The sequence below is a fragment of the Aulostomus chinensis genome, chromosome 8 (genome assembly GCF_037954235.1).
Source record: "Aulostomus chinensis isolate RoL2024-O1b breed Wild chromosome 8, RoL_Achi_v1.0, whole genome shotgun sequence".
NCBI lineage: Eukaryota > Metazoa > Chordata > Actinopteri > Syngnathiformes > Aulostomidae > Aulostomus > Aulostomus chinensis.
In genome coordinates, this window is record NC_141327.1 from 25,417,442 (window position 1) to 25,445,425 (window position 27,984).

The 27,984-nt window shown below is 42.7% G+C and overlaps 1 protein-coding gene across 2 annotated transcripts; it reads right to left on the reverse strand.

Moving 5' to 3' along the window:
* On the reverse strand, positions 1 to 27,313 carry LOC147257775 (protein kinase C beta type-like). Of its 2 annotated transcripts, none has more exons than XM_086211937.1 (17): positions 26,811 to 27,313; positions 26,332 to 26,363; positions 17,286 to 17,368; positions 14,683 to 14,794; positions 13,172 to 13,300; positions 11,576 to 11,732; positions 10,973 to 11,107; positions 10,731 to 10,827; positions 10,476 to 10,613; positions 10,212 to 10,385; positions 9,946 to 10,037; positions 9,321 to 9,383; positions 9,096 to 9,234; positions 8,906 to 8,986; positions 8,707 to 8,814; positions 8,058 to 8,198; positions 1 to 2,851 (listed from the first exon to the last, which is right to left on the reverse strand). In XM_086211937.1, exons 1-17 carry the CDS (start codon positions 26,972 to 26,974, stop codon positions 2,699 to 2,701), a joined length of 1,998 nt encoding a protein of 665 aa, XP_086068063.1. In that variant the 5' UTR covers positions 26,975 to 27,313; the 3' UTR covers positions 1 to 2,698. The 2 variants fall into 2 exon arrangements, with proteins under 2 accessions (XP_086068063.1, XP_086068062.1); XM_086211936.1 differs by lacking the exon at positions 1 to 2,851 and adding an exon at positions 4,810 to 7,625.
* Between the last annotated feature and the right edge of the window lie 671 nt (positions 27,314 to 27,984).

The following is a 27,984-nucleotide window of genomic DNA, read 5'->3' on the forward strand; positions in this document are numbered from 1 at the left end:
GAGTTCGTTGGGAAATATACGTTCATCTAGCGATACCTCACCCACAATGTGTATTTTGTCTTGCAAGCACTTAAAACAGATGTCTTGAGCTCATAAATATATTTCACTACATTACTCCTGTAACTCCTGAATGCAGAGGCAGCTATGCATATTTAGCTAGAAGCTAATGGTGACTGAATGCTAACAGTAAAAAATAAACAAAATTCTGTTTTCACACTCTCCAGCACATTTTCCAGGAGATTCACAAACACTTTGATTTGAATTGCTGACATGCAAACTGTGACACAAATTTGGAGCTACCGTGAACAAATGTAGACGCTCCAAAGTGAATTGGTTCAGCTGAATTTGCTAGCTGATCATGATCCAGAGGGGTTGTACTTTCGCTTTCGCTCCAATCAATGTTTATGGATAACGTAGTCCATGGATGGATAAAGAAAAGGGGGATTATTCCAGAAAAAAGTGATCATAATTATTGATAGCAGTCAGCTGCCATTAGCTTCAAGCAAAATATACATGGCTAGCTCTTTCTGCATTCTTGAGTCACAAGAAAGTTGTGCAATTAATCGTGTAAATGTGGTTGACCAGCTCCATGCAGTCTGCAACAAAACACAAAAGCCAAAGTTACTGAAATGGTATGATCATTGATTTTAATGTAGGTGTCTCTCACGCGCAGGTAAAGACGGCGCATGCAACACATGATTACGCTCGTTACACAATTTATTCATGTCACTTTATAAAAAGGTGCCCTCCCTTCCTCACCTCACCCTCTTCTTCTGCTTCCTTTTGCATAGTAAACAATAAATTTCACCTCTTCCTCCTCTTATCTCATTCACCAGTTCCTTCTCATCAAATCCTACTGGTGTGGGTTAGCTAGGGACAAGGTAGGAGTGGAAAGGGCAAAAGAAAGAAAAGGATAGAACAAAGAGAGAAACGTATGAAAGAACATGCCAACTTCTGGAAAATAGTTATTGTTCATCAACTTTAGTGCCAGATATGCTTTAATCCTCTCTGTGTTCATTGCAAAGCAAATACAGCCTGATCGCTGACTGCTTAGCTGGCTTTGCTACTAGTTAGCTTAGCTGCAGTGAATGCCAGCAGTGGGGCAGCAGACAACAGTCTCAGAAGTAATCAAATACACTTTAATCCAAAATGGTCGATTCCTGCAATAATAGAACTAGAGTCACATTTCACAATCACTAAGAAAATACAGTTGAAAATTACTTAAGTTTTTAGGTTCAGGTTCCTACATCTACTTTGGCAACTTTAGCCTCCAACCTTTATCTTGCACTCAGCTTCCAAAGCCTGCAGTAACTGAGTTTTCAACAGTATTTCGTACCCAATATTAAACATAATCGTACTTATATTAATGCACACACAGATGGTTTAGCATTGAGTTGTATTTGATTACTTATGAACCTGATTTGATTACTTATGAGACAGCTTTGTGCACTATCCCTTTGCTAGCATTCATTGCAAGGCTAACTAGCGGTCAGTTGTCTGGTGGGAGTCCCTAGTACACGTGGAGAGGAGATAAGGGTATCTGTCTGCTTGTCTGGCTCTAAAAACATGATGATCAACAATATGCAGGTCCCCAGAAAGTTGGAATATTCCATTAAAAAGTTGCTGGTGGGAAAAAAAGGAAGATGGGATACAGTTGCTAGTTGAGAAATGCACAATAACATGAGTACCACCATTAGCTCTAGATTCCGTTCTTATTTACACATACATCGAAACATACAGAATTATTACAACTACTTTATATATTCATTCAGTTCAGTCTCTGCTCTGTGCGCTGTAAAGCAGCAAACTCTTGACATTATTAGAGAGTGAACACAGCATTCGAAACTGAAACTTGATTTGAGGGTAGTTCAAAACTGACTTGCATCAATAAATTCAAGACACAAAAGGTTTTATTTCCTCTGATATGTCAAAAGTAAATCTTAAAGAACTACTGTACCTACAAATATGGCATGCATAGAGGAGCTGCACCACAAAGACTGTAAAGGCCTACACAGCACTAACCCACTGCGTACATAGTGCCATAGAGGAAAGAGATTAAGCAAGAGAAAGACAGAGACATTTTTAAATATCGCTGCCAAACAGGCATTTAGGGGATATCTCTTCTTTTTTTTTTTTTAAACTTTTTTTGCATCAATTTGGAAGACAAGACGTGCGTAAGACTAAGTTCAGGACTAACTTAGACATGAGGTTTTAAACAAACCCTCCTTCCCTCCAAACCCTGCACAGTCACATGTATGAGCACATACATGACATATTGATCATGGAATATTCATGATGCAACTTTTGCGGGCCGAAGAGAGGGAAATCAAGTAAACAAAGAGACACTGTTGTTGATCAATAGAGCACATACACACAGTTACATATTCAGTGTGGTTCTCGATTGCCAGACTCTGTAGTGACATACCCACCACGAGGTCCCGTGAAAACTACACATACCGGGAAACTGGTTTGTTATAATGTGGCTACTGGTCAAGCTCAGTCCCACCATGACCAACCAGCTAATAAAACCGTTAGCATGAGTTACTTGTGTAATTGCAGGGGTCAGTATGATATTGTCCAGTTTAAGAGATGATTTGTATGTGGTTTTAGCTTTGGTGGTTTGAGTCCAGGTGGAGATGAAAGATGAGATATCACTGGGCTGGTCGGGTTGGAGTTAAGTCTCGGCACTAGGAACTCCTCACACTTGTATGACGAATTCAGGGTTGGTGTAGGAGAAGCCTTGAAACTCATTTTGGTCCAGATTCATGATGAAGAGTTTGTCTGTTGGTGTCAGCTCCACCGCCATCTTTGTAAACTCCTTGTCAAAGTTGCCAACGTCACGGCGAGATTTCTGCCACAGAGAGACGAGACGAAAAGAGACACAGTGAGTAAAAAGACATGGTAAAAATACAGATGGTGTGAATTTTTGCAGCGTGAAAAAGGCAGACTCAAACCAGAGGAGGTACAAATTCGACATAAAGAACAACTTGAGCACAAAGATGAGGGGTAGAGAAGGAAGCAAGCGATGCCCAGTATCACAGAGAGACATTCTATTAATAACCTGCATAGGTGGGACAAAGTCACAAATGAGTCTCAAGTCTATGAGGCGCAGAGATGGCTGTGGCTCACAATGTAGGACGATCCCTTACTCCTCCTGTCCAAGTTTCCTCGAACAAGACACTCTTAAGAAGTCTTAATCATCATTGTACATGGGCTACAACAAAATGTGTCTTCTGCGTTACACCCGTCGTCTATGGAGCACTGAGATCTTGCTGGCAGTGTCTTTGTCAGGAGCGGCCACAGGTTTATTAAACACGTGACATGTTGTTGATGTCAGGGGAAACCAGAGCAGCTGAAGAACACCCACAAAGATACAGAGAGAACACTAAGGAGCTGTGATGGGCAGGAATTGAACCTGGGACCTTTGTGCTGGGAGGCAGCAGAACCCCAGTCACTCCTGATGGCAGGACAGTGCTTTGTGGTATGGTGTACGTGAGAGCGAATGACAGTCGAGACTGTTAGGCACTTTGTTGTTAAGATGTTACGATTGTTGAAGTGAAGTCAGGAGTCATTTATCTCCAAGTCAATTTCCAACGTTTTATCAAGTTTAAAATCATCAGATTACAACCACACCTCTGATAATCTGTAAATGGGTGTCATGACAGGAAAGACTCTGAAGTCAGGACTGGGGGGGGGGGGGGGGGCAGCTCGACATAGGCACAACACACCCTGGCCAACAAACCCAAAAACACATCAAATGATGGAAAAGACCTGTTGAAACAGATCAACAGCACAGATGCAGAAAGATCCAAGACAAACTTCCAGAGCCAGAGAGAGAGAGAATGTTCCAGTACAGACACGGATCAGTAGAACAGATCAGCTGAAGACCAAACCACAACCGGAAAGGATTTCACACAGGGAGGTGAAGCAGTGAGCCCCAGGCAAGACGCACGTATCACACACACCAACACACACACACACACACACACAGATCATACAGAGATTTAGGTGTCCTACCTCTCTCATCACAGGGCTTCCAGCTGAATTGGGGCGGGATTGAAAACTTCTCTACCACCGGACCACATACTCACCACTAAGCCAGCTCAGTTTTGTGTAAGAAGCAGGTGTGATGCTGCAGTGTTCCTCTGCAGCGTGTCTTTGACTTCAGGGCAATTTTAACACTCCATGACAATAAAGTGGGGGGCCGCAAGGTAATCACAATTACAGCTCAAACAGATGTAAGCTTATTTAAAGAGTATTTTTTCACCACTATACTTGTAAACACGCTACTAATCCATTACTGCTGTAGCAATCACAGGGTTATCCTATGTACTCTTTGACTTGTTTCAAAAAGGTCAAATAGGAAACTTGGCTCGACATGTTTCAAGTTATAAGTATTCAAAAAGAAAGCCAGCGTGGCTTTAAAAACAAAAAGGGCACATCACCTCAATAGAACTACAATCTGTGATTTTTACGCTTCAGGTTCTGTTGAAACTAAACATGATACAGTCCCTAAATTCATTAGTGATTTTCTTTTAAATAAACATACATTTAGATGTCTGTAACTCCCCGACGAAGACTGTACGCCGGCGTACGACAAATATCTTAACTATGATCGTTGCATAGATATAGTAAATTTTTTTAACGTCTTTACTTATGAGTCGAGTATCTTTTTTCTGTTTATGTTTTTGGGCAGAGCTATCCATCCATAGCTCTAGCTAGCTCAGCAATTCGCCGTTTTTTGTTGTTGTTGTTGTTGTTATTGTTGTTTTTGTGACAGCAGTAAGAAGGCAGACACAGCAGCAGTAGTCTGGTAGGCACCAGTGAGTATATTATCAGTTTCCAGTCATACAGTACAATTAAACAATCCACAAAAGCATCTCTCTCTCATCCAAAACAATTCATCCAAATATTTCTCTGATATAGAACTTGATATATATATTTGCATTTGACTTTCATATATCCTGTGTTATCACAATAAGGAGCTCATTCGGCGACACCATCCTCTTCATCAGCGAGCATCTTTATATGACAACAAAGCTGTGACGTCACCACTACGCCCTCCTTTTGATTCAAGCTCATAGAACTAGCTTTGACACATTGGAACTGACCTGCCTTGTTGCACGATTACAAAAAGATAATACAACCTGTCAACAATGAAACACGTCTTCTCCGACATGTTGCATATGAAAATGACTTTCAAAAGGTATTTTGGGAGAACAGATAAGCTATAATGCATATTCTAATAAGTATACATGTACTGAATAATGGCACGAGATGGCTGCCCTTCATCACAGTTGTTGAGGACATTTTTTTGACTGCGTCCTCATGACTCAACCTCATTTTGGCACTTTAGGACACCCTGTTTCTGTACACTTACAAACTACCAGCTTCACAAGAGACTGCAGGGCTCCACTGTACGTGGAATCCCCCCTAAATGGTTGGTAACAAGCAAGGACATCTGCCCCCTGTCGTCAAAACAGTGTTGTGTGAATGTTTACGGTAATGAATGAACTTTCAGTCAAAAATCACTAAACTGACGTAGACCTAAACTCTTGCCTGTATTCAGACGTCTAACCTTTGACTAATTAAAAATGAAATCAGCAAAAATTTCAGATACGCTCACCACAACACTGAGTGAACAGAAAGTATAGAAGGATTTGGTCCTATAGACAAAAGTCAACGTTAGGAAACTGATTAGTACTCAAACAATCATAGCAAAGCAATGGTCAGTTTTCACTTACACGGAATGGATTTTACCAATATGTGATCATAGTACACTCAGCAATATTACTAATAGGTCATAGTCAATATGCAATTACAGGGAGGGTGACGGAGACAGTGCAGGTTCAGGTTGGTCCTGCGGTCAGACTCCGACCTGAACCTGATGGTGTTGCACGGAGCCGCGCAGCATTCAGGCACGAGCAACAAGTCTGAGCTAACGATAGAAATGCAGCAAGTAGAGTTGATACGAGACTTGCTAATAACAGTGCGGCTGCTGGAGTCTCCTCCTGGTTGACTGACACTTAAATATACAGGTATTTCTGCTGATTGTTAGCATTAGAGCACCTGTCTGCATTTCTATCTGGATATTATTTAAAGGAATAATTTGACATTTTGGGAAACCCAATGCTCTGTACAGTGCATTAATGTAGCACTCCGCCTCTTGTGCTCCTACAATGTTCTAAACCAGGTTGTGTTCTTTAAAGAATTACTTGGAGAACAAGACATATTCTCTGTTTAAGTCCACATATTCTGCCTCCTCAAACAAATCTGATACCTACATTACCCCCAATGCAACTTCACCGCAAAAATGCTATCAGACTCAAGCATGTTATTCTAGTAGCAGCTAAAGTAAAGTCGCTGTCTTCAGCCCCAGTCAGTCAGCCCACGTCTGTCTTCAGGATTTTGAACACATCATTTCATGTTTCAGAAAGCTAATGTTAATGAGTCTCAAATAAAAAAAAAAATTAAAAAAAATTCATATTTGCTCTATTGTGTGGAACAGAAAAATGTGTGAATGCATTAAACCCAGCAATAGCAGAAGGCTGCACAGAGGTTGAATGAAGTGATTTTAAATGTCTGAAAAGAGTTTTTCTTCTATGTGATATTGAGTTTTTTTCTCCATGGTTTTTATTAAAATAACTTGGACAGGCTTAATGTCAATGAATTTCTCTCTTCTTTTTTTTTTTTTTTTACATGAAAACTGTATTTTAAAAATGAAGTGGGTCAGTGCAAACACCCAAAAATCCCAAATGGCTCTCTGTATTGTTCAACAACACAACTTCTTAAATTCACCAATTTATACACCATTTCTCATTTAACCCTAATCTGGAACTGCTGGTTGATCATTATTAGCAGTATGAGTTGCTCTTGCAGGCTGGCGGACAAATAGGGTAAAATTCTGTTCAGGTTATTTTTGCAAGACTGTTTATGAGAGGTTTAAAACCATATTTAGAAATGAAGCTGTCTTGCTATGAGTCTGTTTTGCAAGCTTACTGCTGAATCCCAGGGATGCAGTGGGCCACAGCTTTGTCAAAACTAAATATGGATAATCAAGAAACTCCCAACACCCGATTTTCAAGTTTCATGAGACAGTTGTGCTATGAGCTGAATCACAGATACCCTTCTAACTGTCTGCGTTAGCTAAAAGGTCTTCAAGGTCCTAGTTGACTCCTGAGAATATGTGGCATAAATAAAACTTCAATCTGGGATTCCATGATTCTTTAGTCACTGTGACAAATAAACTCTGATAACCAACTGCACCTGGCTGTTGTTTGTAGTTACAACCTGTAGTAGCAACTAAAAACTCTCCAAAAGCACATTTTTCCCAAAATGCCAAATCTTCCTTTAACTATTCGCTCAGCTGAATGCCGCCTGGATATGACATCATGCTGATATTTTGAAGAAGTTTTTCCTGTGTGTTTCCAAGGTGGGGGTTTACTAGTGCAGCCCAGTGATATGTGGCGTGGTCAGTGAGTCGTGTGAGAGTACTCAGGGTTAACAAATGAGAAGCCTTGGAATTCTTCCTGGTCCAGGTTGGCTATAAGCTCCTGATCTGGGGGGGTCAGCTCTGGCGGGTGGCGCGTGAAAAAACGGTCAAAGTTCTCCGCATCACGCCCACACTGCCGTGGAAAGGAGAGGAGAGAGAGAGAGAGAGAGATGGAGGGATGGAGTGAGTATGATGGGGGATGTGAGGAAAAAAAGGACAACGACAAAGAGAAAAAAGAGAGATACAACTAAAACATGACATCAACCAATCAAAACACACACAGCCGAAACTGTGGATTTCCATTGGTCTATTTTTGGTGGGCCAGTGACATCTCAGCTTTATCATTGGTGACTACAATCACAGACGCCGGCTCTGTACTTGTGAGAGTAGTGACCAATGGCAGGTGATGGTGAGGAGCAGGGGATGAGCAGTCTTCTCACTTACCTCAACTTCGACTTAATCGTTCCTTGGAATTCCTTCAGTATTGTAACCAATGTCTACAGCCAACAGGTGACTTTCAGGTTATAGTCAACAGCTGAGGAGTGCGTACGTGGAATATACTCACAGCTTTAGGTTTGAAAGGCGGTTGGACCTCTTTGTTCTCCAGTTTTTCCCAGTCTATATAGCGGAAGAAGGCGTGCTCCTTAATGTCTCTCTCCCCCTCTGGACCGCAGCCCAGACGCTTACCTGGGTGCTTGGTCATCAGCTAAAACCACAGACACAAACAATATCGTAGGAGTGTGAGTGTGCATTGTCTACAAGTTATTCCCATCCACTGGCCTTCCACCATGACTCTGTTACTAAAAGAGGGCGCTAGTAGCGGCATTTATCACACATAATCACCTTTGACATGACCGATGGACTAACATTCACACTGTCTCAGCTCTATTTCTGTTCTCTACCAATTCCTGAGGGGGTGGTCCTCTCCTCAGCTGCTACATTCTCACTAAAGCTGAACTATAAATCATCACGAGTAAAAATGATTCATCACGAAAAACTGATTAATTGCTGATGAAATCATGTGTGTTAATGTAGTGGTATGTGCTTGACTGAAATAATGTTCACAAAGTAGTAAAATGTGTTTGATGTGTCCTCCATTGTGTGGAATATGCACTTTAGGTTTGGGGTGGAGGAGAAGGACCCTCCAGTGTTGAGAGCGACATATTGGAGGCCAGATTGTGAGTCTGTATGTGTTCTGGGGCATGTGGTCTCACCCCCTTGCAGATTGCAACAGCTTCTTTGGACATGGATTTAGGGTAAGAGACGTGATGCTCCATGATCGACTGGAACAACTCGTCTTCGTCCTCCCCGTCAAAAGGTGGCTGGACAGGCATGATGAAGTTACACGTCATTGTTTTTTGTCACAATCGGGTGTTCTTCGTTAAAAGGGAGTTATGTGTAATGGCTACAAACCTGGCCAGCGAGCATTTCATAGAGCAGAACTCCAAAGGCCCACCAGTCCACAGACTTCCCATAAGGCTGATAGGCTATGATCTGTAACACAAACAGTCTCATTCAGAGGCTGAACGACCACGCACACACACACACACACACACACACACGCACAGCACCAAACTGGTCACCATACAGCAGGTTAACACACCTCAGGGGCAATATAGTCTGGCGTTCCACAAAAGGTCTTCGTGGTGATTCCGTCGTACATGTTTTCTTTGCACATGCCAAAGTCGGCGATCTTTATATGGCCTTCAGAGTCCAGCATCACATTATCCAGTTTCAGATCTCTGCAGACACACAAGCAGGAAATCGGTCCATCTTCTATTCAGAGACAATCGCATGCAGATTACAGCTACATCACAAAGCAACTCACCGATACACAATTCCTTTGGAGTGAAGGAAGAAGAGTCCGGTGGCAATCTCAGCGGCATAGAAGCTTCCAAGAAAAAAAAAAAAGAAAAAAAAAAGATGAACACCAGCTTTCAACCACAGTTGTATTAACAATGATAGACACTATAATGTTTGTTAGGTGTAGCCAACATTCAGAAAAGATACAAGTAAAGACGTAGGACTTACATTTCTATCAATTTTATTAAATTATTTTAATGCTTGTTTTTCAAGATTACTGTATTGTCTCACACATTAAAAGCAAAAATAAAGGTTTTTTTTTTTTTGTCAAAAAGGACTTCATGAATATTGTTACTCTTTGTTAAATGTTCAAGAGTGTGCAGAGACAGGCCTCCAGGAGGTGCTTTGATGGGTATGGAAATGTCGTGAATCCTACGCTAGGACCCAAGCAGCCTGCAGCTCTGAGCCCAGTGGAACCCCTGTGAGAAATTTTTGACCTGGGCAAAAATTTTGATGCATCAAGCTGCATCGATGACACCTTTATAATCAAATCGTGGGGCTGTGGATCAGGTAGCACTGCTATCATCCACTGATATCAGATAGTGCTTTAAGCAGTGATTATAATACTGATACTGGCTAAGGGTACTCACACAGCATGAGGCTCCTTGAACTTCCCAACCTGTTGGATCTGGTACATTAGGTCTCCTCCATTAATGTACTCCATCACGAAATATAATCGGTCCTGGAGGACAAAGATCAAGTGGTATGAAGACAATGAAGAACCAATCAATGACCCTCTTCACTTTTGACATCCTGTAGTGCCAACTCTGATGTAATCAGTACCATCATTTGTGGCCCTGCACCTTCCTACTGCGTAGACATGTCTCTTCTATTAAAAGATGTTACGGGGTCCTACCATTGTCTGGAAGCAGGAGTGCAGCTGGGTGAGGAAGGGTGGTTTCCCCGACAAAGCAAGCACTCTCTTCTCCACCATGGTGCACTCCACGTCGTCGTCCTGGATCACCACGTCCTTCTTGAGGATTTTGATGGCGTACAACTCGTCTGTGCCCTTCCTCTCAGCCAGCATCACCTGAGGGGAACCAGAGATGAGTTTTATAGCCCTCCAGCTGTTTGTTTCCCCACATCACACACACACACACAAATATTTCTGTGAGTGTACCTTTCCAAAGCTGCCCTTGCCCAGAACCATGATGAAGTTGAAGTCGGACAGCTTGACTCGGTCCTGATTGCCATTGCTGTCGTACTTGCAGACAGAGGAGGAGGAGTCTGTGGGCTTCCCCGGGCCCACCCTCGCCCTCTGGAGAGAGGAAAAATGGAAGGAAAAGAAGAGGACTATGAGGGAAGGTATCACGAGCTGTGAAAGAACAAGCAAGAAACTAAGCCCAACATGATCCTTTGTTGTTCCACATCTCACCTCAAATTTCTGTCGCAGCTCCTCATTACCATCCTCTCCATCTGGCTGGACGGGAACATTGAAGTATTCTCCTTCCTCCTGGGACAGCAGCTTAAACCTAAGTTTAGACAGAGCAATGTCAGAGAAAATCCAGGATTACCAACAGACTATGACAACAAAGCTCTTAAATATTCACGCCTGTCTATGGACACCTGTGTCACTTTCCCCCTGATCTCCTCCATCTGGACATCCTGACATCTTACCATCCGTCTATTCCTTGTTTTTGTAACTCCGAGATCCCAAAGGACAGAGATCCCATGAAGTCATTCCTGCTGGTCAAATCCCAGTCCCAGATCTCCACAGACAGACGGCGGTCTTTGTCGCTTTCTTTTAGGTTGCTGAAGGAAAAAAAATAAATAAATAAAGTGACATAAGAAGAGGGATGTTCTTAATATAAGTAAAAGATAATAACTAAAAGCTTATAATTTCTTACGGTCTTATTTTTAAACTGTTTAAGCTGCAACATTTGACATTTTAACACCTTTACATAACTACCATGCATATCATTGTTGTTACATCCTGCTGCTCATGATTTTAAGTTTTGAACCCATAGATGAATATGGTCCCCCTCCCACTGTTTAAACTCTTATTTTATAGAGTATTTCCATGAGTCTTTCTTCACTGTGTTCTAGATCCTTGAAAATGACAAACGGACAAAAACTTTAAGGCCCCAAACAGGATTTTGGGCAACTTCAACAGTGAAAATAAACGAAAGGAAAGTTTCAGTTTTACTGTTATGTGATTTAAAATCATGGCCAAATAAACAAGTTTCCCTCCAAAAGTAAGACAAATGAGAGATTTCTCACAAGGTGAAGGTCTCATTCCAGGTGGGATTGAGGCAGCATTTGATGGTCTTGGTCTTCTGCTTGCTCTCACTCTTGGGATCTGGGATCAGCTTGAGCTTCACGTAGGGGTCTGACAGGCCGTTGGGGTCCATGGGCACCAAGTTCTTGGCCTCTTTGACTGCGAGGGGGACGAGGAGAGTAGCAACACAATGAGCGAAAGAGGAGGAAAGAAATGCATACTGGATAAATGATGCTGCGTGTTTAGAAAACAGGCACACCAAATGGGTTGCTCTACTTCAGAGACCCAAGGAAAGGTTTGAATGGATCCTCTATTAAGACCTGAAGCAACATCCATGTCATATTAGTGGTTGTTAGATGTTTTTGTTTTTTTTTAATATTTAGAGGAGATTAGCTCCAAGGACAGTCACTGTACAGTTTGGTCAACCCAAAGGCCTAAACTTTTTTGTTTTTAATTTCATATTTCTATCTACAACTTCCTTAGAAACAAAGCTTAGTGGATGTTGACAATTCTATCAAGTTTTTCAGAAAACCTTTAAGGGTTTAGGAGGTAATTAACAAAAATGTCATGGGTTTTTTTCCTACACATTTATAGGGTCTACATGGATTAATGAAGCAAAAAAAAAAAGGAGATCAGATGCAAAAGGGGTTGATAATGTATTCCAACTATTTGCAGTCACTCTGTTTTTCCCGGTAAAATCCTCTGCCTCTAAAGAACGGGAAATGTGCACTAAATAAAGTCTTATATAAATCTATAAATGGGTGGTTGGACTACTATGAAGCAATTGATGGAATTGATCTGCTTACAGTAACACAGATAAATAGTGGACAATGTTCAAACATGACCATCAATGAAATCTAAAATCATATGTGTGTGTGTGTGTGTGTGTGTGTGTGTGTGTGTGTGTGCCTGTGTGCGTATGCATGTTATAGCTTTGGCTCTTTTTGACTATGATAGCATAATTCTCTGATAAATATTTGAGCAATCATGTTTCCCAGGTTCTTTAAATGTTACATAATCAAGATTACAGAATTATTGTCTCCTCTCCTGAACTTGACAATCCCAAACATCCCACCAACTTGCACCTGCTGAGCTCTCGTCACTTAAAGAATTCATCTCCCAGTGCCTGAGCTGCTTAGTAGATCAGGCTCTGAAGACTTGAAAACCCAGCGAAAGCTGTGGGTTTATTTTGCACCTTTTTCTGAGCAAAATGAGGCCAAAGTTTGCTATTTTGTCCTTTCTAGGGGACAGCAAGACATAACCCTGCAACACTCCTAAATTTAAAGCTGTGGCTCCCTTTCTGGCCTGCCCTAAATAACTCTGGCTACATTTGACAACACTTAACAACAATTTAGTTTGTGTTCCATAATCAATTCAGAGCTGTCTGCGAGAGTGCGCGCTGGCACGTGGATGCATGTCCTAGCGGCGATGTGGGTCAATCATTAGATCATCGATCGACTAATGGACTTTCCAGTTTTAGTCTTGGGCTTGGATAGTGATTTGAGAGGAGCTCTCCCTCTCAGCTGACAAACTGTAGCAGAAATTGAGCCAAAAATCAAGAATGAAGAGGAAGGCAAACAGAGGGACGGTGCACGAACTGGTGACGGTGAGAGTGTCCTCAGCGATCTGGGCCGAGATGTGGATGCGTCCTCTTCTCTCGGTGTGATCTGTCCCACACAGGCTTGGGACGTTGGCCACACACCGTTTATGGATGTTCATCATGCAGTCTACACACACACACACACACACACACACACACACACACACACACACCATCATCATCATTAATACAGTGAAATCAATCAAATCTTTACTTTGTGACATTTTATAAAGTGAACATTTGTTCATAAGTAACACACTACAGATAAATCAGAAATGTGGAGAAATTAATTTTTCATTGTCAACTAAAAGCACTTTTCCCACATCTGACAATTAATTCATCTCACAATCATGTGGCTATGATTTTACAGTCATGTTAATTTATTTATATATTCAACCAAAAACAATGGAAGAGGTTTCAACTTAAAAATTTGTACGACATGTGACCGACACAAAACCCTCCAATTAAAAAAAAAAATACTTCACCCAAAAAAACCTGGATGAACTAAGAGAAGGAGGGTGAGAAACTGAAAGGACAAAGAGGTTTATATGCTAAGTAGACAAATTAAATGCATAAAATACACAGTAAATCAATAAGAATACATTTTCTGAAGAGGCTCTGACTCATTCTTTTCATGATTAATATGTAACAAAGCAGACTGTGTTTCTTTTTAACAGGCAAAGCTCAGTGTAATTCTTCAGTCCGCCCACTAGATGTCAGCGCGCTCTGACGTACCAAATTCCGCCTATTAATCCACTCACTCACGATCAGTGGGTGGTATCATGGCTCTGCAAGAGAGGAGAGTGAGAGGGTTCTTGCTGGCTGTTTTCTATTGATTTAGATTGGAGGTTTCAATTCTCTTGCAGCTCATGCAGCTTCTCATCGCTATCCATCTCACCACAGTCCATCTCAGAACGTGTTACCGTTGAGACATTGTTTTTCTCTTCCTGACTCTGGGACACTGTCCACCCTTTTCTGCCAGAAACAAAGCCCTAAATGTGATGCAGATGAACTCCTCAACATGCTTCCTCTAGAACAAGATACCATTGTGCTGCCGCCTCAGAACAAATCTTCACCAAAATGGTATAATTTGCCTATTCGAGCTCAAAACAAACAAGCACCTTACAGTTTGGTGTGAATGTTCATGTCCAAAGTGGAAGTGTTACAATGTGTCTGTTTTTACCTGAAATGAAAACAACTGAAAAGCATTCGACTGGATGAAGAAAACCTTAAATATACTGACTGATGCATTTGAGAGTTTATAAACCGGCAGTTGGACAGGGTGGGGCTGTTAGCGGTTGGTCTTGATTAGCTTGAAGCTAAAACTTTGTGCCTGACATTTTCTGAATTCTTACATCACCAAAAAGTCCTGCAGGGTGAAAAGAGACCCCCAACAATGAGTAACTGGAGGGCAAATTCTACATTTTGGGTGAAAAATCCTTCAAAAGAAACAGCAAGGGGTCTCTTTCTCTCACACACACACACACACACACACACACGTGTACATACGGTCACATTTCATGCCCTGGTGGATCAGCCCGTAGAGCAGTGAGCCACAGTGATCACAGAAAGTGGGGCTGGAGTAAGTGTGGACCTTAAACTTGTGTTTACTACGAGGATCCTGCAGAGACAGGAACAACAGGAGAAAGAGAGAGAGAACAATTACAGAGTCACGTGCATGGACAACAGAAAAAGTAAAAAGTAAAAAAAAAATGGAAGTTGTGAGTCAACGTTTCCAATCTCCCCAACATCCTTAATTTACTGATGTGACAGCCTCAATGCTTGTGTCAAGACTTTCCACAAGAAAACTGGCTGTAGAGATTTGCCCATTTTTGGCACTTGATGGGAGAAAAAGCAAAGAAGTACACCACCGGTCAAAAGTTTGGACACACCTCCTCATTCTAGGTTTTTTCTTTATTATCACGACTATTTACATTGAAGATTCTCACAGAAGACATCAAAACTATGAATGAACACGTATGGAATTATGTAGCAAACAAAAATGTGTGAAATAACTCAAAACAGGTTTTATATCTTAGTTCCTTACCAACAGCCACCCTTTGCTTTGATTACTGCTTTGTACACTCTTGGCGTTCTCCCCATGAGCTTCGTGAGGTCGTCACCTGAAACGCGTTTCCAACAGTTTTGAAGGAGTTCCCAGAGACGCTGAGCACTTGCTGGCCCTTTTGCCTTCTCTCTGCGGTCCATCTCATCCCAAACCATCTGGATTGGGTTTCGGTCAGGTAACTGTGGAGGCCAGGTCATCTGGTGCAGCCTCCATCACTCATCTTCTTGGTCAAATAACCCTGACACAGCCTGGAGGTGTGTTTGAGGTCGCTGTCCTGTTGAAAAATAAACCATGGTCCAACTTAACGTGAACCGGATGGGATGGCGTGTCCCTGCAGGACGCTGAGGTAGCCATGCTGGTTCAGTGTGCCTTCAGTATTGCATAAGCCCCCAACACTGCCACCAGCAAAGCACCCCCACACCATCACACCTCCTCCTCCATGCTTCACGGTGGGAACCATGCATGTGGAGACTATCCGTTCACCTTGTGTGCATTGCACAAAGACACGGCCGATGGAACCAAAGCTCTCAAATCTGGACTCAGACCAAAGCCCAGATTTCCACTGGTCTGATTGTCCACTCCTTGTGTTTCTTGGCCCAAACAAAGCTCCTCTGCTTGTTGCTTTTCCTTAGTAGTGGTTTCTTAGCAGCTGTTCAACCATAAAGGCCTGATTGGTGCAGTCTCCTCTGAACAGCTGGTGTAGAGGTGTGTCTGCTACTAGAATTTCTTGTGGCATTTATCTGGGCTCTAAATTAAGGTGCTGTTAACTTGCGATTTCTGAGGCTGGTGACTCGGATCAACTCATCCTCAGCAGCAGAGGAGACTCTTGGTCTTCCTTTCCTGGGGCCGTCCTCATGTGACCCAGCTTCGTCGTGGCGCTTGATGGTTTTTGCGACTGCACTCTAGACTCACATTCAAAGTTTTCGCAATTTTCCAGACTGACTGACCTTCAGTTCTTAAAGCAATGATGTTTCTCTTTACTTAAAGAAATTCCTCAAATGAACCCTGACAAGGCAAACCTGGGAAGTGAAAACCACTTCAGGTGATGACATCACGAAGCTCATTGAGAGAAGGCCAAGGGTTTGCAGTGCTGTCAACAAAGCAAAGGGTGGCTACTTTGAGGAATCTAAAATATAAAACACACTTACAGTTATTTAACATTTTTCTTTGCTACATAACTCCATGTACATTGATACATGTATTTGATGTCTTCTGTATGTATCTGCAATGCAGAAAGTAGTAAAAAATAAAGAAAAAACAACATTGAATGAGACGGTGTGTCCAAACCTTGGACTGGTAGTATAAACAACAACATGAAAGACAGCCGAGTTCCATTTAGCTGCTATAGTGTCACGATCCTGGGATTGTGCATGTTGGCGCAGCAACAGCGGCTGAGTTAACATGAACGGCAACATTCCGGTATTAACCCAAAGTCAGCATTATCACTTGTGTGAGGTCAGAATGTGCAAAATGCTTTAATCATTCATACCAAAAGTGACTTGAGGTTTGGCATTGGACTTTTGGTCATAATTATAGAAAGCTTCCTGGATATGAAGAGAAGTGAAATTAATCTGAGGTGATGGGAACATGATGGTGTGTGTGTGTGTGTGTGTCTGAAGATATTGGCTCATTAACCTGGAGCAGCCATGCAGCACATTTTCTTTCCTCACATGTCTCAGTGTGATTTGGTGGCGAAAGGTCAGCAGGAGAAGAGAGGTCGTGTGTGTGTGTGTGTGCGTGCGTGCGCCTGCATGAGTTTTCATTGTAAACAGGAACTGTACAAGTAGAAGTGTGCTCAAACCGAAAGCCAGTCTGCTGACCTGGCAAATTTTATTAAAAACCTAATAACTTTTGTTCAAGCAATCAGTGACTGTGTGCTTCATCAATATTTAACACGAGCACATCCATCCACCTGCTTCACTTTGTGTGCTTGGTCAGGAAAAAAAAAAAGAGGCACTTTTATTGACGACTCAATACAATCAATCAATAAAGAATGACCAAAATGAGATGTGTTGTAGCTTTGGTGCACGTTTGATTCACTTACATCAGAGGCAGGTCCCTTGTCGGCCCCCGGACAGGAAAAGGTGACAAATTCATGACAGCGTTTATGGACCACAAAACAGCACACTGCGGGCAGAGGGAGATAAAAAAAACAGTCAGCTCAGAGTTCCTTGCAGCACAAAATAAGGCGAAAACAATAGCAAAGGAGAGATGAATCAATATGTCAATTATGTGGCATTAGTCACCGCACAATAAGCTACTCAGATTTCAGCAGTTCCCATTTGTTCCTTCATTGCCGTCTAAATTTAGTTTTATTGCTTCAGTTAAGTTGATTTTAAATTTAATCGCAGCATGGAGGAACGAGTCTTAAATCACACCACATCAAAGCTGCTACAAGAGAAGTCAGAAAGCTCTACATTTAGGGATTTGACGACTTGTGCCTGCTCTCTGCTTTAAGTCGAGCTAAGATGAGCCAGTGTTGTGACTGACTGAAGCAGCCCAACAGAACACACCACCGCTCATCCCCTTTATAAAGACACTCCATTAGGGACACTAGAAACGCTTCAAATCTTTGGATGGGTGGATAATAATCCTGTTAGATATTTACGTTTTTTTTGTTGTTGAATTTTTTTTTTTTAAGAGAAGCTGGATTCCCCCCCCCCCCCCTTCCAAGGGTCCACAGAAGTTAAGCTGAGCTCAGTTCTTGAATGTCAAGTATCAAGTATCAAGCTCTTCTGGAAAGAATTGCATTCAAACCCTCTCACGTTATAAAGCCCTGGAGATAAAGGCTGGTCCATCTTAAAGCCATACTTCATCCAAAAATGTCATTTGCCACAGCTAAGTGAGCTCTTGGTGACTCCAAAATGCACAAAATGCCAGCCTGTGTCATTAGCGTGATGCTAACAGGGGTGACAGCTAACAGCAAAAATGTTCAAATATGCCTAGTAGTCATTTTCCATTTATTTCGAGATTATATATATATATATATATATATATATATATATATATATATATATATATATATTCCAACTTCTGAAGTCACTATACATCATGCAGGAGGGGGAAAAAGCGTCATTGCAAGATATTTGTATAATAGTTTCTTTTCGAAACTGCTCCAATAACCCTGAATCACAAATCAGTTCTAGAAACAAGCATCTTGATCTGTAACAGAGAGAAGTGAAAGCAGAGTTTCGAGGCAGTAAAATGACATAAACCAACTTAGAATTTTAATTTTTGGATAAACTACCCCTTTAAAAGCCCCAATACAAACTTCCAGTGATGATGAACACCAACCATGGATCTCGTGTGGAGGATTTATGTTTTTTGGGTTGTACGTTCGTCTGTCCCATTCTGTTTAACGGGACATCTCAGCAGCGTCTTGAGTGACTCGATGACAAGACTTAAAAATGCTGAGAAATGACGACGGTTCCAAGCTGCTGTCAGTCCAGCAGGTTGAGTAGAAGCATGTAGACAGGAGTTGTGTAGGAGAGATGGATCAACTCATCTCTCTCATTCAGTCTGGAATGGTTCATCTGTCACCGCGCTGATGAATCTGTCCATTATTTTTTCAAATGTCTGTTTCATTGTTGGACTTGAAATTCTCAGAGCACAGCGGAACAAACGTGTATCATTTCTTTCCTGAAGCCCGAGTTGACGTATTCAGCTTTAGCTTTACTGTCATGAGAAGATCAGGATGACCAGACATTTAAGAGTCAAATGATCCTCCTGTTATCAATACGAGCACTTTCTCAGTATCACAAATATAACTTGTAGCTGAAATTGCATCCGTAACAACATATGGGAGGTATCTGAACTTTACCAACAAAAAAAAAAATCTCAGTTCATTCGAGTAACTCCCTTGAGGAGGGTTGTCCCTTCTGAATCATTACTGAATTCTAATGGTTTTAACTTTTGGGCCTTAACAGTTTCATCAGTCAACTGTTTGACTTGTTTAATGGCTTCACTTCATGTGTTATTGCTCATCTTTTTTTCTTTTTTTTTTTTTTTCCATTACGGTTACACTCACATGTTTACCTGCATCTTGTGTTTCAGTCTCCCCACTTTCTTCCAAGGTGTGTGGCTACAAATTCTGCGGTAATCATGCAACAGAAAATGAATGACAAGGCTTCTCAACCACTGCGCCGAGGCCCATGTATGGGACGTGATCGTCCGCTAGGGGGCACAGAATGCCTTCAAGTTGAAGCTCACGTTTTACGCTTTTGTAAAGCGAAATACGAACGTAATCGCATGATCGTAATTAAAAAGGTCTCAACCACATAAATTGTAAAAAAAACAAAATCGTAACAATAAATTATTAGTATTATAAAATCTTCACACATCATCAACTTGGAAGTGGAAAGGTCGCGTCACTATTTCAGAAAACAAACTGCATCTGTGAACTGATGGAATCTCAATGCCATTAAGTATGCTCATCACAATTTTGGGTTTTCAAATGGGCCGCGGCCATTTAAAAAGTAGAAATTAAAAAAATAAATAACCATGGCGTGTCGTCATGGCTTATACATCTGAGGTAACCCAGATCCACTCCCAAAAGAAAAAGATATTTTACGAACGCATTCATTTGCCTCACTCTGGCTCAAATGGAAATAGAGTACAATCCATCCATTTAAATTTTCATCAGTCTCTTCCTACACACAAAGACGTGAACATGACCAACATCAGAACTCCATTAGAGACAAATCAATGTGGGGATTCTTTGTAGTGGAGCAGAATATCACTGGTGTATTTATACATTATAACCCTGCATAGAGCCGATTTAAACCACCTCCACTTTGCAATTATCTACAGGATTAATCAGAAATGTAATTAAGATGTCAGTAAAGCTGACATTTGTAGCACACTGAGCAGAATGATAGTAAAATCATCAGCTCACGTGCACACGCACACACACGCAGCCACCAAAGAAGAAGGAAACACAAACACACATTCACACGGGGTGACATTACGCGCTGGTTTAATCTTAATTATTCACATTCTCGTTACATTTTCATGAGGCACTAGAGATACTGGCAGCACTTTCCGAGGGTTCCTAGCAGCATGTTTGTGTGTACGTATGGGAGACTTTACTTGAGAAGGCCAATCACATCAGTGGACACCAGAGGAGCGATTATTCTCCAGTCTGTACCACAGTTTTAGGTCTAAACAATTTCGGTCTTAATTTCTGGTCTTTTCCACTCCAGGCTTTCGAAAAAGTGATTCCAAAAAAAAAAAAAAAAGTCTGGAAAACAGTTTCCACTTGTGGGAGACGCACTGAAAATAAAGGAGAAGCAGAAATATGTCCAGCATTGACCAAAGAAATTCTTTCAATATTCCTCCAACGGAGCTAAACTCTCCATCAGCTCATGTTCTTACTGAGCCTCATTTGTATTTTTTGGAGGAGCACTGTTATGGCTCATCTTAATATTGGGGTTGATGAGATTTGAGAGGTTTGTCTGCGCATTTATAGACATTACCTGCTGGACATGATAGATATTTATGAAGTTCAATTCAGTTCTCAAATTTAATAAAAATGTTGTTTTGTTTATTCTACACATGTAAAAAATCTAACAGAAAACACATTTGCAGGATCTACCTGTGCACACTCACAAATCTCTGTACGCATTCAGACCATTGATGACACATCTAAAAATCTGGTTGTGCGCATAGATTGATTGACAGCTGTGCAACTCTCCCAATAAAACTGCCGCTCATTCAGCCACAACAGCCGTCAGCGGCGGTGGTTTCCTTGTTTAGGCAGTAGCAGGTTCAGGATTAGGTTAGTGGCTGTGACGTAGGCAGTCTTGACTTAACATGTCTGATTTCAACTTTTTTAAAGTCCCTGAAAAAACAAATCTGACGATCATGAGATCTGAGTGCATTTCTAAAACAGGTAAGCTCTGTTTTTGTTTGACGGAGGAACGACTGCCTCTAAATCGGAAAAGCTAAGGCGTTTCTGGTTTTCCTGCTCCACCTGAGTTCTGCTGAGAGCAGTTTTAACTCGGCCCATGAAAACTGGCTGGGGCCTCCAGATAGCAGCAGATGCCACAGACTCAACAGTTTGTCAAACAGTGTGAAGATGGAGGTCCATCCATCTGTAGCACGGCACACAGCAAACCAACAGGCACACGGGGGAGAGTGGATGAAGAAGGGAAATGCACAGAGACGCAAAATTTGTTTAGAGAGATGGTGAGAAGCGAAGAACATATGAAAAAAATGAAGTCAAAGAGAGATAGACTGTATCTGTGTGCATGTGTGTGTGTATGTGTTTGTGTGTGTGTGGGCAGGGAGGGATGGGGGCACAGCTGGGTTTGAGGCACTGTGAGGGGGTGGAGAATTCATTTGTGTGTTTGCAGAGTGTCAGAAAGACAGAAACAGAACTGGAGCAACAGCAACATTAAGTCACACAAGCTTTTTGCTCATAAATCTTGGTTACTCTCTCGCTCACACACACACACATACACACGTATGTACACACTACTGAAAGACAGGCCTACTGACCTGCCGCCGAGGTCTTTGCTCTGTTGCCTAGCAACCAGGCTGAGCCTGACAGTTGAGTCTACAAATGGCACCCCTTTTAGTTTGACTGACAGCCTTAACGGCAAATCAATGTCAATCAAACCGTATTCCTGCGATGGTCTGCCAGGACGACAGCGGGCCACCACTCTCACATCAACAGCTCCAGGAAGTTTGTCCATGTTGGACGGTTCTCGGTTCTCAAACCTCACAGACACGGAGGATTCAGAAACTGAACCCCATAGATAGGACGCTGCTGCTAATGATGAGCTCTTGTCAAATGCTAATTGGTGATGTCAGATCTGCTTTTCACGAATTTGTACAAAAACAAAATCCCACTCACTGCATCCTCTGGGCTTAACCTCCATATCAAGAATTGCATGGATATGCTGGGTAGGTAAATAAATAATAAGCCATGACAGCACGGCGGGTCGACATATTTTTATACAAGTTAGGGCTGCACGAGATTGGGGAAAAAAAACTGACATTGCGACAAAAGCACCAGAGTGCAGCATCTTGGCTGTGTTAACTATCCAGGGCTGCATGGAGGGCAGTGAAGGGCTTTCTGTATTTTTAGAAACCAGGTTTGTCAAACAAAAGTATGCCACCTAAATGCAAACAAGTTAAAACTGTGAGACAAAACCATGGAAGCTACCGGTGAGGTAACAAGCTTTCATTCCTCATCAGAACTTTTTTTTTTTTTTTAAAAACCCTCTTCGTCAACAGTAATCAGCACCATGTCCTTAGCTCATTCTTACATGTTTTGGAGTGGTGTGTGTGTGTGTGTGTGTGTGTGCACTCTGCTTTGATAAAATGATTAAGAATGATTATGATTGGTGGTTCACACTGTGCTAACAGAACCTGCATGTCAATCCCACTCAAGAGCCCCTGAAATGAGATCCATGTGATACCTAATTTTTCTGTCTAGTAGCCAAGAAGTTGCAGTGTGTGACTCGTTGAGTTCACGCGCCGCCGACGTTGCACGACTGGCAGTGCGGCCATCATGCACATCCTGATGATGATGCTTGACAATTTACTGCGAAGCCCTAATACAACAACATTACAGCTCCACCATTTTGCACAGGTTTCCGCACTGATAAACAGCCAATCAGGGAGCACTAACGCTTAAAAGCTCAGTGGATTAAGTAAGTAAAAATTGAGGAGCTCACTGAGCAGCCCCAGAACCACACGTTTGTTTCCCAAGCTTACAACCAGCATCCAGGACTGGCTTGTCTGGCGTATGATCGATAAGAAGGATACTTGTTGAACCAGTGATCAGGATATAGAGAAACACTAGCGTCACGTGATCATAAACGTCGACACTTGAAGCCTTAAGAGTAAGCAAACTCTAGGTTTTAAGGTTACAGGGGGCGGGGCCACAGACTGAATGTGGGATGTTGCTGGTGGGTTAACAACTCTGTCCCTGTCAGATGAACTCTCGTAGATTCTCCTCATTCATAACTCTGCCGTCAGTACTGAGATGAGGAAGATGAGATCCGTCATCAAGTGACCGTGAAGCAACCAGACTCAGTGAAATTCAAAGGTTTCCTCAGAACCCAAAAACAATCTTTTTGCTTCAGCTAAATCATGGTGGAGTTTTAAAGTCAAAATGAATCAAGGTGACTTCCTAGTTTCGTTACCAGCGTGCAGAAGTGTGTAATCACAGACAAATGCAGTATAATAAAGGAAAAGCTGAAGCTAAGATAAGAAAAAGGAGGAATCTTTACCTGTAAAACAGGTATTTAAAACACACCCACAATGTAGAGAAGGAACCTTTGTCCCACACTTGCACACGGGTCAGAACAAGTCCACATCACATATCTGGCATTCCTCCTCAACTAGAAACGGCTGAGGATTTTTTGTTTTTTTTGCTCCTCCTGTCCGGTTTGAACTCTACACCTCTATTGTCCCTTCAAGTTTCCATTCATGCCATTTTTCTGTTGTAGCTCCAGCGTTTTTAAAGCCAAACTCAAAGGAACAGACAACAAAAGTACTATATTTAGACATTTACATATCAAATGAAGAGAACTCATAAGCTGCCCCCCCACCCCCCATCATTTTCTGGTGGTCAAAGACATCACATCTGAGTAGAAATGTGCTAAATATGACTAAATGTTGTCGCTTTTAGATTTCTGGGTTACATATATCTGCTGTTTGAATATTTTAATAACACTATTGGAAGTAGGGCTGGGCGACAGAGAAAGATGGGTGTCTATCTTCTTGTCCGGTTCTGGGGAGGATGGAGAGTAAGCGCACTTCCCAAAAAGCAAGTGTGTGTGTGTGTGTGTTCCTTTTAGCTGGTCAACTGGTTTCTATTTTATTTCTGTGTCAAACCAAATATTTGGTCAATTGTGAAATGATACACTCGACATCTTCAGATAAAACAAAACGCCTCAGTTTACACGTCCACAAAATTGATTTAAATGTCAAATTAATCACTCACCAAATGTTATTGTGGGCTCTGTTTCCCCCTCATGTCTGAGGCCAAGAGACTGGATACCTGAAGCAAGCAGCCAAATCAGTCTTTGAGAATCATTAGTGTTTCAAATCCATTTTTTTTTTCCAATCTTTTTAGATTCTACTGCTGGTTTCCAAATTAAAAAAAAAAAAAAAAAAAAAAAGACAAAGGAACTCAATGTTCCTGTCACTGAGATGGCAGCTTTCTTCATCCAGGTTGACATGTCATCAATTTTTTAACATTAAGAGCATTTTGTGTGACATCAATAAGCTCACTTTTAATCAAATTCCAAACCTTTTGACCCGCAAGAAAAAACAGATTGACACTTTTTGGGAGCCCCAGATGATAAATAGTTCAGATAGATCGCGCGTTGCTCTCTTCTATGTCATTTGACGTGTGAGCTGCACAGGAGCAGCCGACAGATCTTCACCTGATCTTTGTATCGACATCTATGTTTTTACAAAATATATTTCAGACACATTTAAAGCTGGCATACTAGAGCTGGTGGATTACAGGTGAAATAAATCTTTCCAATGAAACCGTATTTTAAAAGTCAATATTTCTCTGTAATTCAAATCTTAATAAAAGACCAAACAGTGATGCAAATGCTCTTCAAACAATTTGATTCCTGTAACCTGGACATTTAAATCAACTCCGCTATCTTTCGACTTTGAACACGCTTTTCTTTTTTTTAGGGGGAACTTGCTACTTTTATGATCCTGAGTTTCACATCATCATTTAGTTTGATGCTTTTTGCTGCAATTGCACTCACAAAAAAAAGGAAAAATACCCACAATTTAGCTGAACAGAACGGATCAGTAAGGTGCTTCATGTTAGATTACGGAGGGTTCATGGATCAACCTGAGCTTTTTGAAAAGAATCTGGATCAGTGAGCGGATCTGCACCATCACTTCAAAATCTAATCTCTGAGTTATATCAGTGTCAGCACCTGATTCCCATCTACACTTTTCAAACATGATTTAATTTTGTGTGTACAATTTTGCTAAGTAACTTGGACATAAAACAAGAACTGACGGGTTCAAACCTCAAAATATAACATGTTTACCATGAGTCGCAGTCTAATTTATCCCAGTTTCAACTTTGACACAGTTGCACTCTGGCCTCTGAGCCATCAATCAAGGCTTCCTCAGCAACAAGAGGTGAAGATTCGTTTGATCAATTGGTTCACTCTGATGTGATCAGTTTGACCTTTCGAGGTATCAGATGACGCTGGAAACTCAAAGTCTAATCTGACCACAGCTTCCCCTGTGCATGGCTCTGATTGGTCACTACTTTCTAAAATATGTGGGCAAATTACCAGACTCCATCACTAAAGTCCGTCACTCCTGCACAGAGAGTTCATTTCTCCACACCCTCTTACACATGATGAACCTCACCTTTTTTCTTTTTTTTTGTTGTACCAGCGACAGAACGCGACACATCTCACACACTAAACTCTTATTCAATGAAAACTGATGGGTCAGCCTTTCATCAACAATGCTTGACCGCATGACTTGAGCCAGATGTGTGTGTGTGTGTGTGTGTGTGTGTCTGAGAGCAATCAGCGAAAGGAGGAAGTGATACTGCAGGAAAAACATTTGTTAGGGTTCAGTGGTGTGTGGGACTGAGGGGTGTCACTATGTCTCAGTGGAGAGCCTGTTTGTGGAACCATTTTGCGCAGATGTCCGTGTCTAGACACCCACCCACCTGACACGACTACCGGACGTACACCCACAGACATACATCACCACCCAAATGCAAACCCACCATTTTACAATCCAATCAGATGTCAAGCTCTAGAGACAAAAGCAACTTCCTGATGACTTGAACTCGTCTGGCCTTGGACTGAACCAGCAGACATCTCAGCCGTCACACACTCTTCTACTCTCACAAGAGTTCTCGCTTATTTACTGCTGTTGGCAAGAACCTGCTTCGAGTTTGACACCTGCCTGCCAACACAACACACCGTCAACGAAACAGCCAACAGGTCATTGTAACAGAGAGCAGAGCTGAGGCCCAGAAGACAGCACACACACACACACCAACAACTGAGACAGAGAACATCCGTCCACACACCCACTGCCATCTGCAGCAGAGGGATTTGTGAATGAGCTCTTACCTTGGCACTGGAATCCCTGTTTCCCAAAGCCCCTGTGGACAGAAAACAGGGATGTGAAATTTGGGAGAGTTCACAGGAGACAGTGACGCGCGCGCGCGCGCACACACACACACACACACACACAAACACACACACACACAGCATGTACACAAATCTGCACAGCTGCAGCAGCGACAGTGGGGCCCTGCGTCTGCAGCTGCATTCCTCCACCAGACCTGCAGTTTGAGCTGGCTGTCGGGGCGATGCGGTAAAAGCCGAGCAGCGGCGGCTGCTATGCGGCTGCCGACTACATCCCCGCCGGGCCCGCGGTGTTGTCGCATTGTGGAGAGGCAATGGCGAATGTATTTGACAGTGACAGTGAATGAACCACTGCGGAGGACGCAGCTGCAGCAGCAAGTGAGGCACCTGTGTCCTTCTCCACCACCTCCCACCCCACCTACCACACCCCCCCCCCCCCTTCCTGCGCCGCGCACACTCACCAGATGAAGTCCGTGCAGTGGCTGCAGAAGGTGGGCTGCTTGAAGAAGCGCGCGATGAACTTGTGGTTCTTCACCTCGTGCACATTCTTCTGGCGGAGGGCTCCCTGGCGGGCGAAGCCGCGCGCGCTCTCCGGTACCTCTCCGTCGCTGTTAGGGTCAGCCATCTTAACGAGGAAGCGGCGGCCGCGGCGAGAGAGGAAAGAGGGGTGAGGAGAGCGACGACGAGAGGGAGGCGGCGGGGGAGAACGAGCGGCAGCGCAGGTGCCTCCTCCTCCTCCGCGCCCCGCTGACCGCCTCGGTGTCGCTCGTGCTGCCGCCGGTGTTTGGTCGGTCTGCTTCCAGCTCGCGCGGCTGCGGCTGCTGCTGCTTCTTCCGGCGGGTCCCCGTGCCGCGCGCCTGCCTCCCTGCCTTCAGCAATGTGTTGCTGCCGCTGCTGCTCCTCTCCGGGTGTGTGTGAGTTCCTCGTTCATACACGCCGAAAACTACCACTCTTCTCTCTACGTGTGCGCGCGCAGGGGTGGAGGTGTGTGTGTGTTGGGGGGGGGGGGGGGGTGCGCCTCACCTATGGAAGGAGCCTCCAGCGCTAGACCACAGGTATCCTCCGTGGTTAGAGCGAGCGAGACTGGACCTGTCCTTCACACCGTGAGAGCAGGGGTGCCGGACTCTACCGGTGCAGGTCCTTACTTACATTTAATATTAGTTTTGTACTAAAACGAGTCCTTAACATTTAAAAGTGACTGTACATTCTGTCTCCCTGAAACTGGTTTAAAGAAAATGATATTTAGGTTTTTCAAGTTAAATATTGTGAGATGTGTGTATGTGGGCAAACTTACACAAAAAAATTATATAGAATATTGAATTATAAATCAGTCCACTCAGCTAAATTAATCCAGTTTATACTTAGGCCACCTATTGAGCAGGAGACTGGTGGATTTAGACCAATTTCACTGGGATGTGTGGGTGGCTGGTTGTGGGTGTGGGTGTGGGTGTGGGTGAGTGGCGGGTGACCATACCATGATTCGGATTTCTGATGGATCTGACTGAAAAGCCGTGTCACTACTTTTACAAGAAGCCAAAACGTAATTTTATCAGAGCAGATGGGGTCAAATCTCATTTTTACCTCACCAAACAGTCCTGATCCAGCCCAGTATGTACTGGGGGGCAATATTAGCCC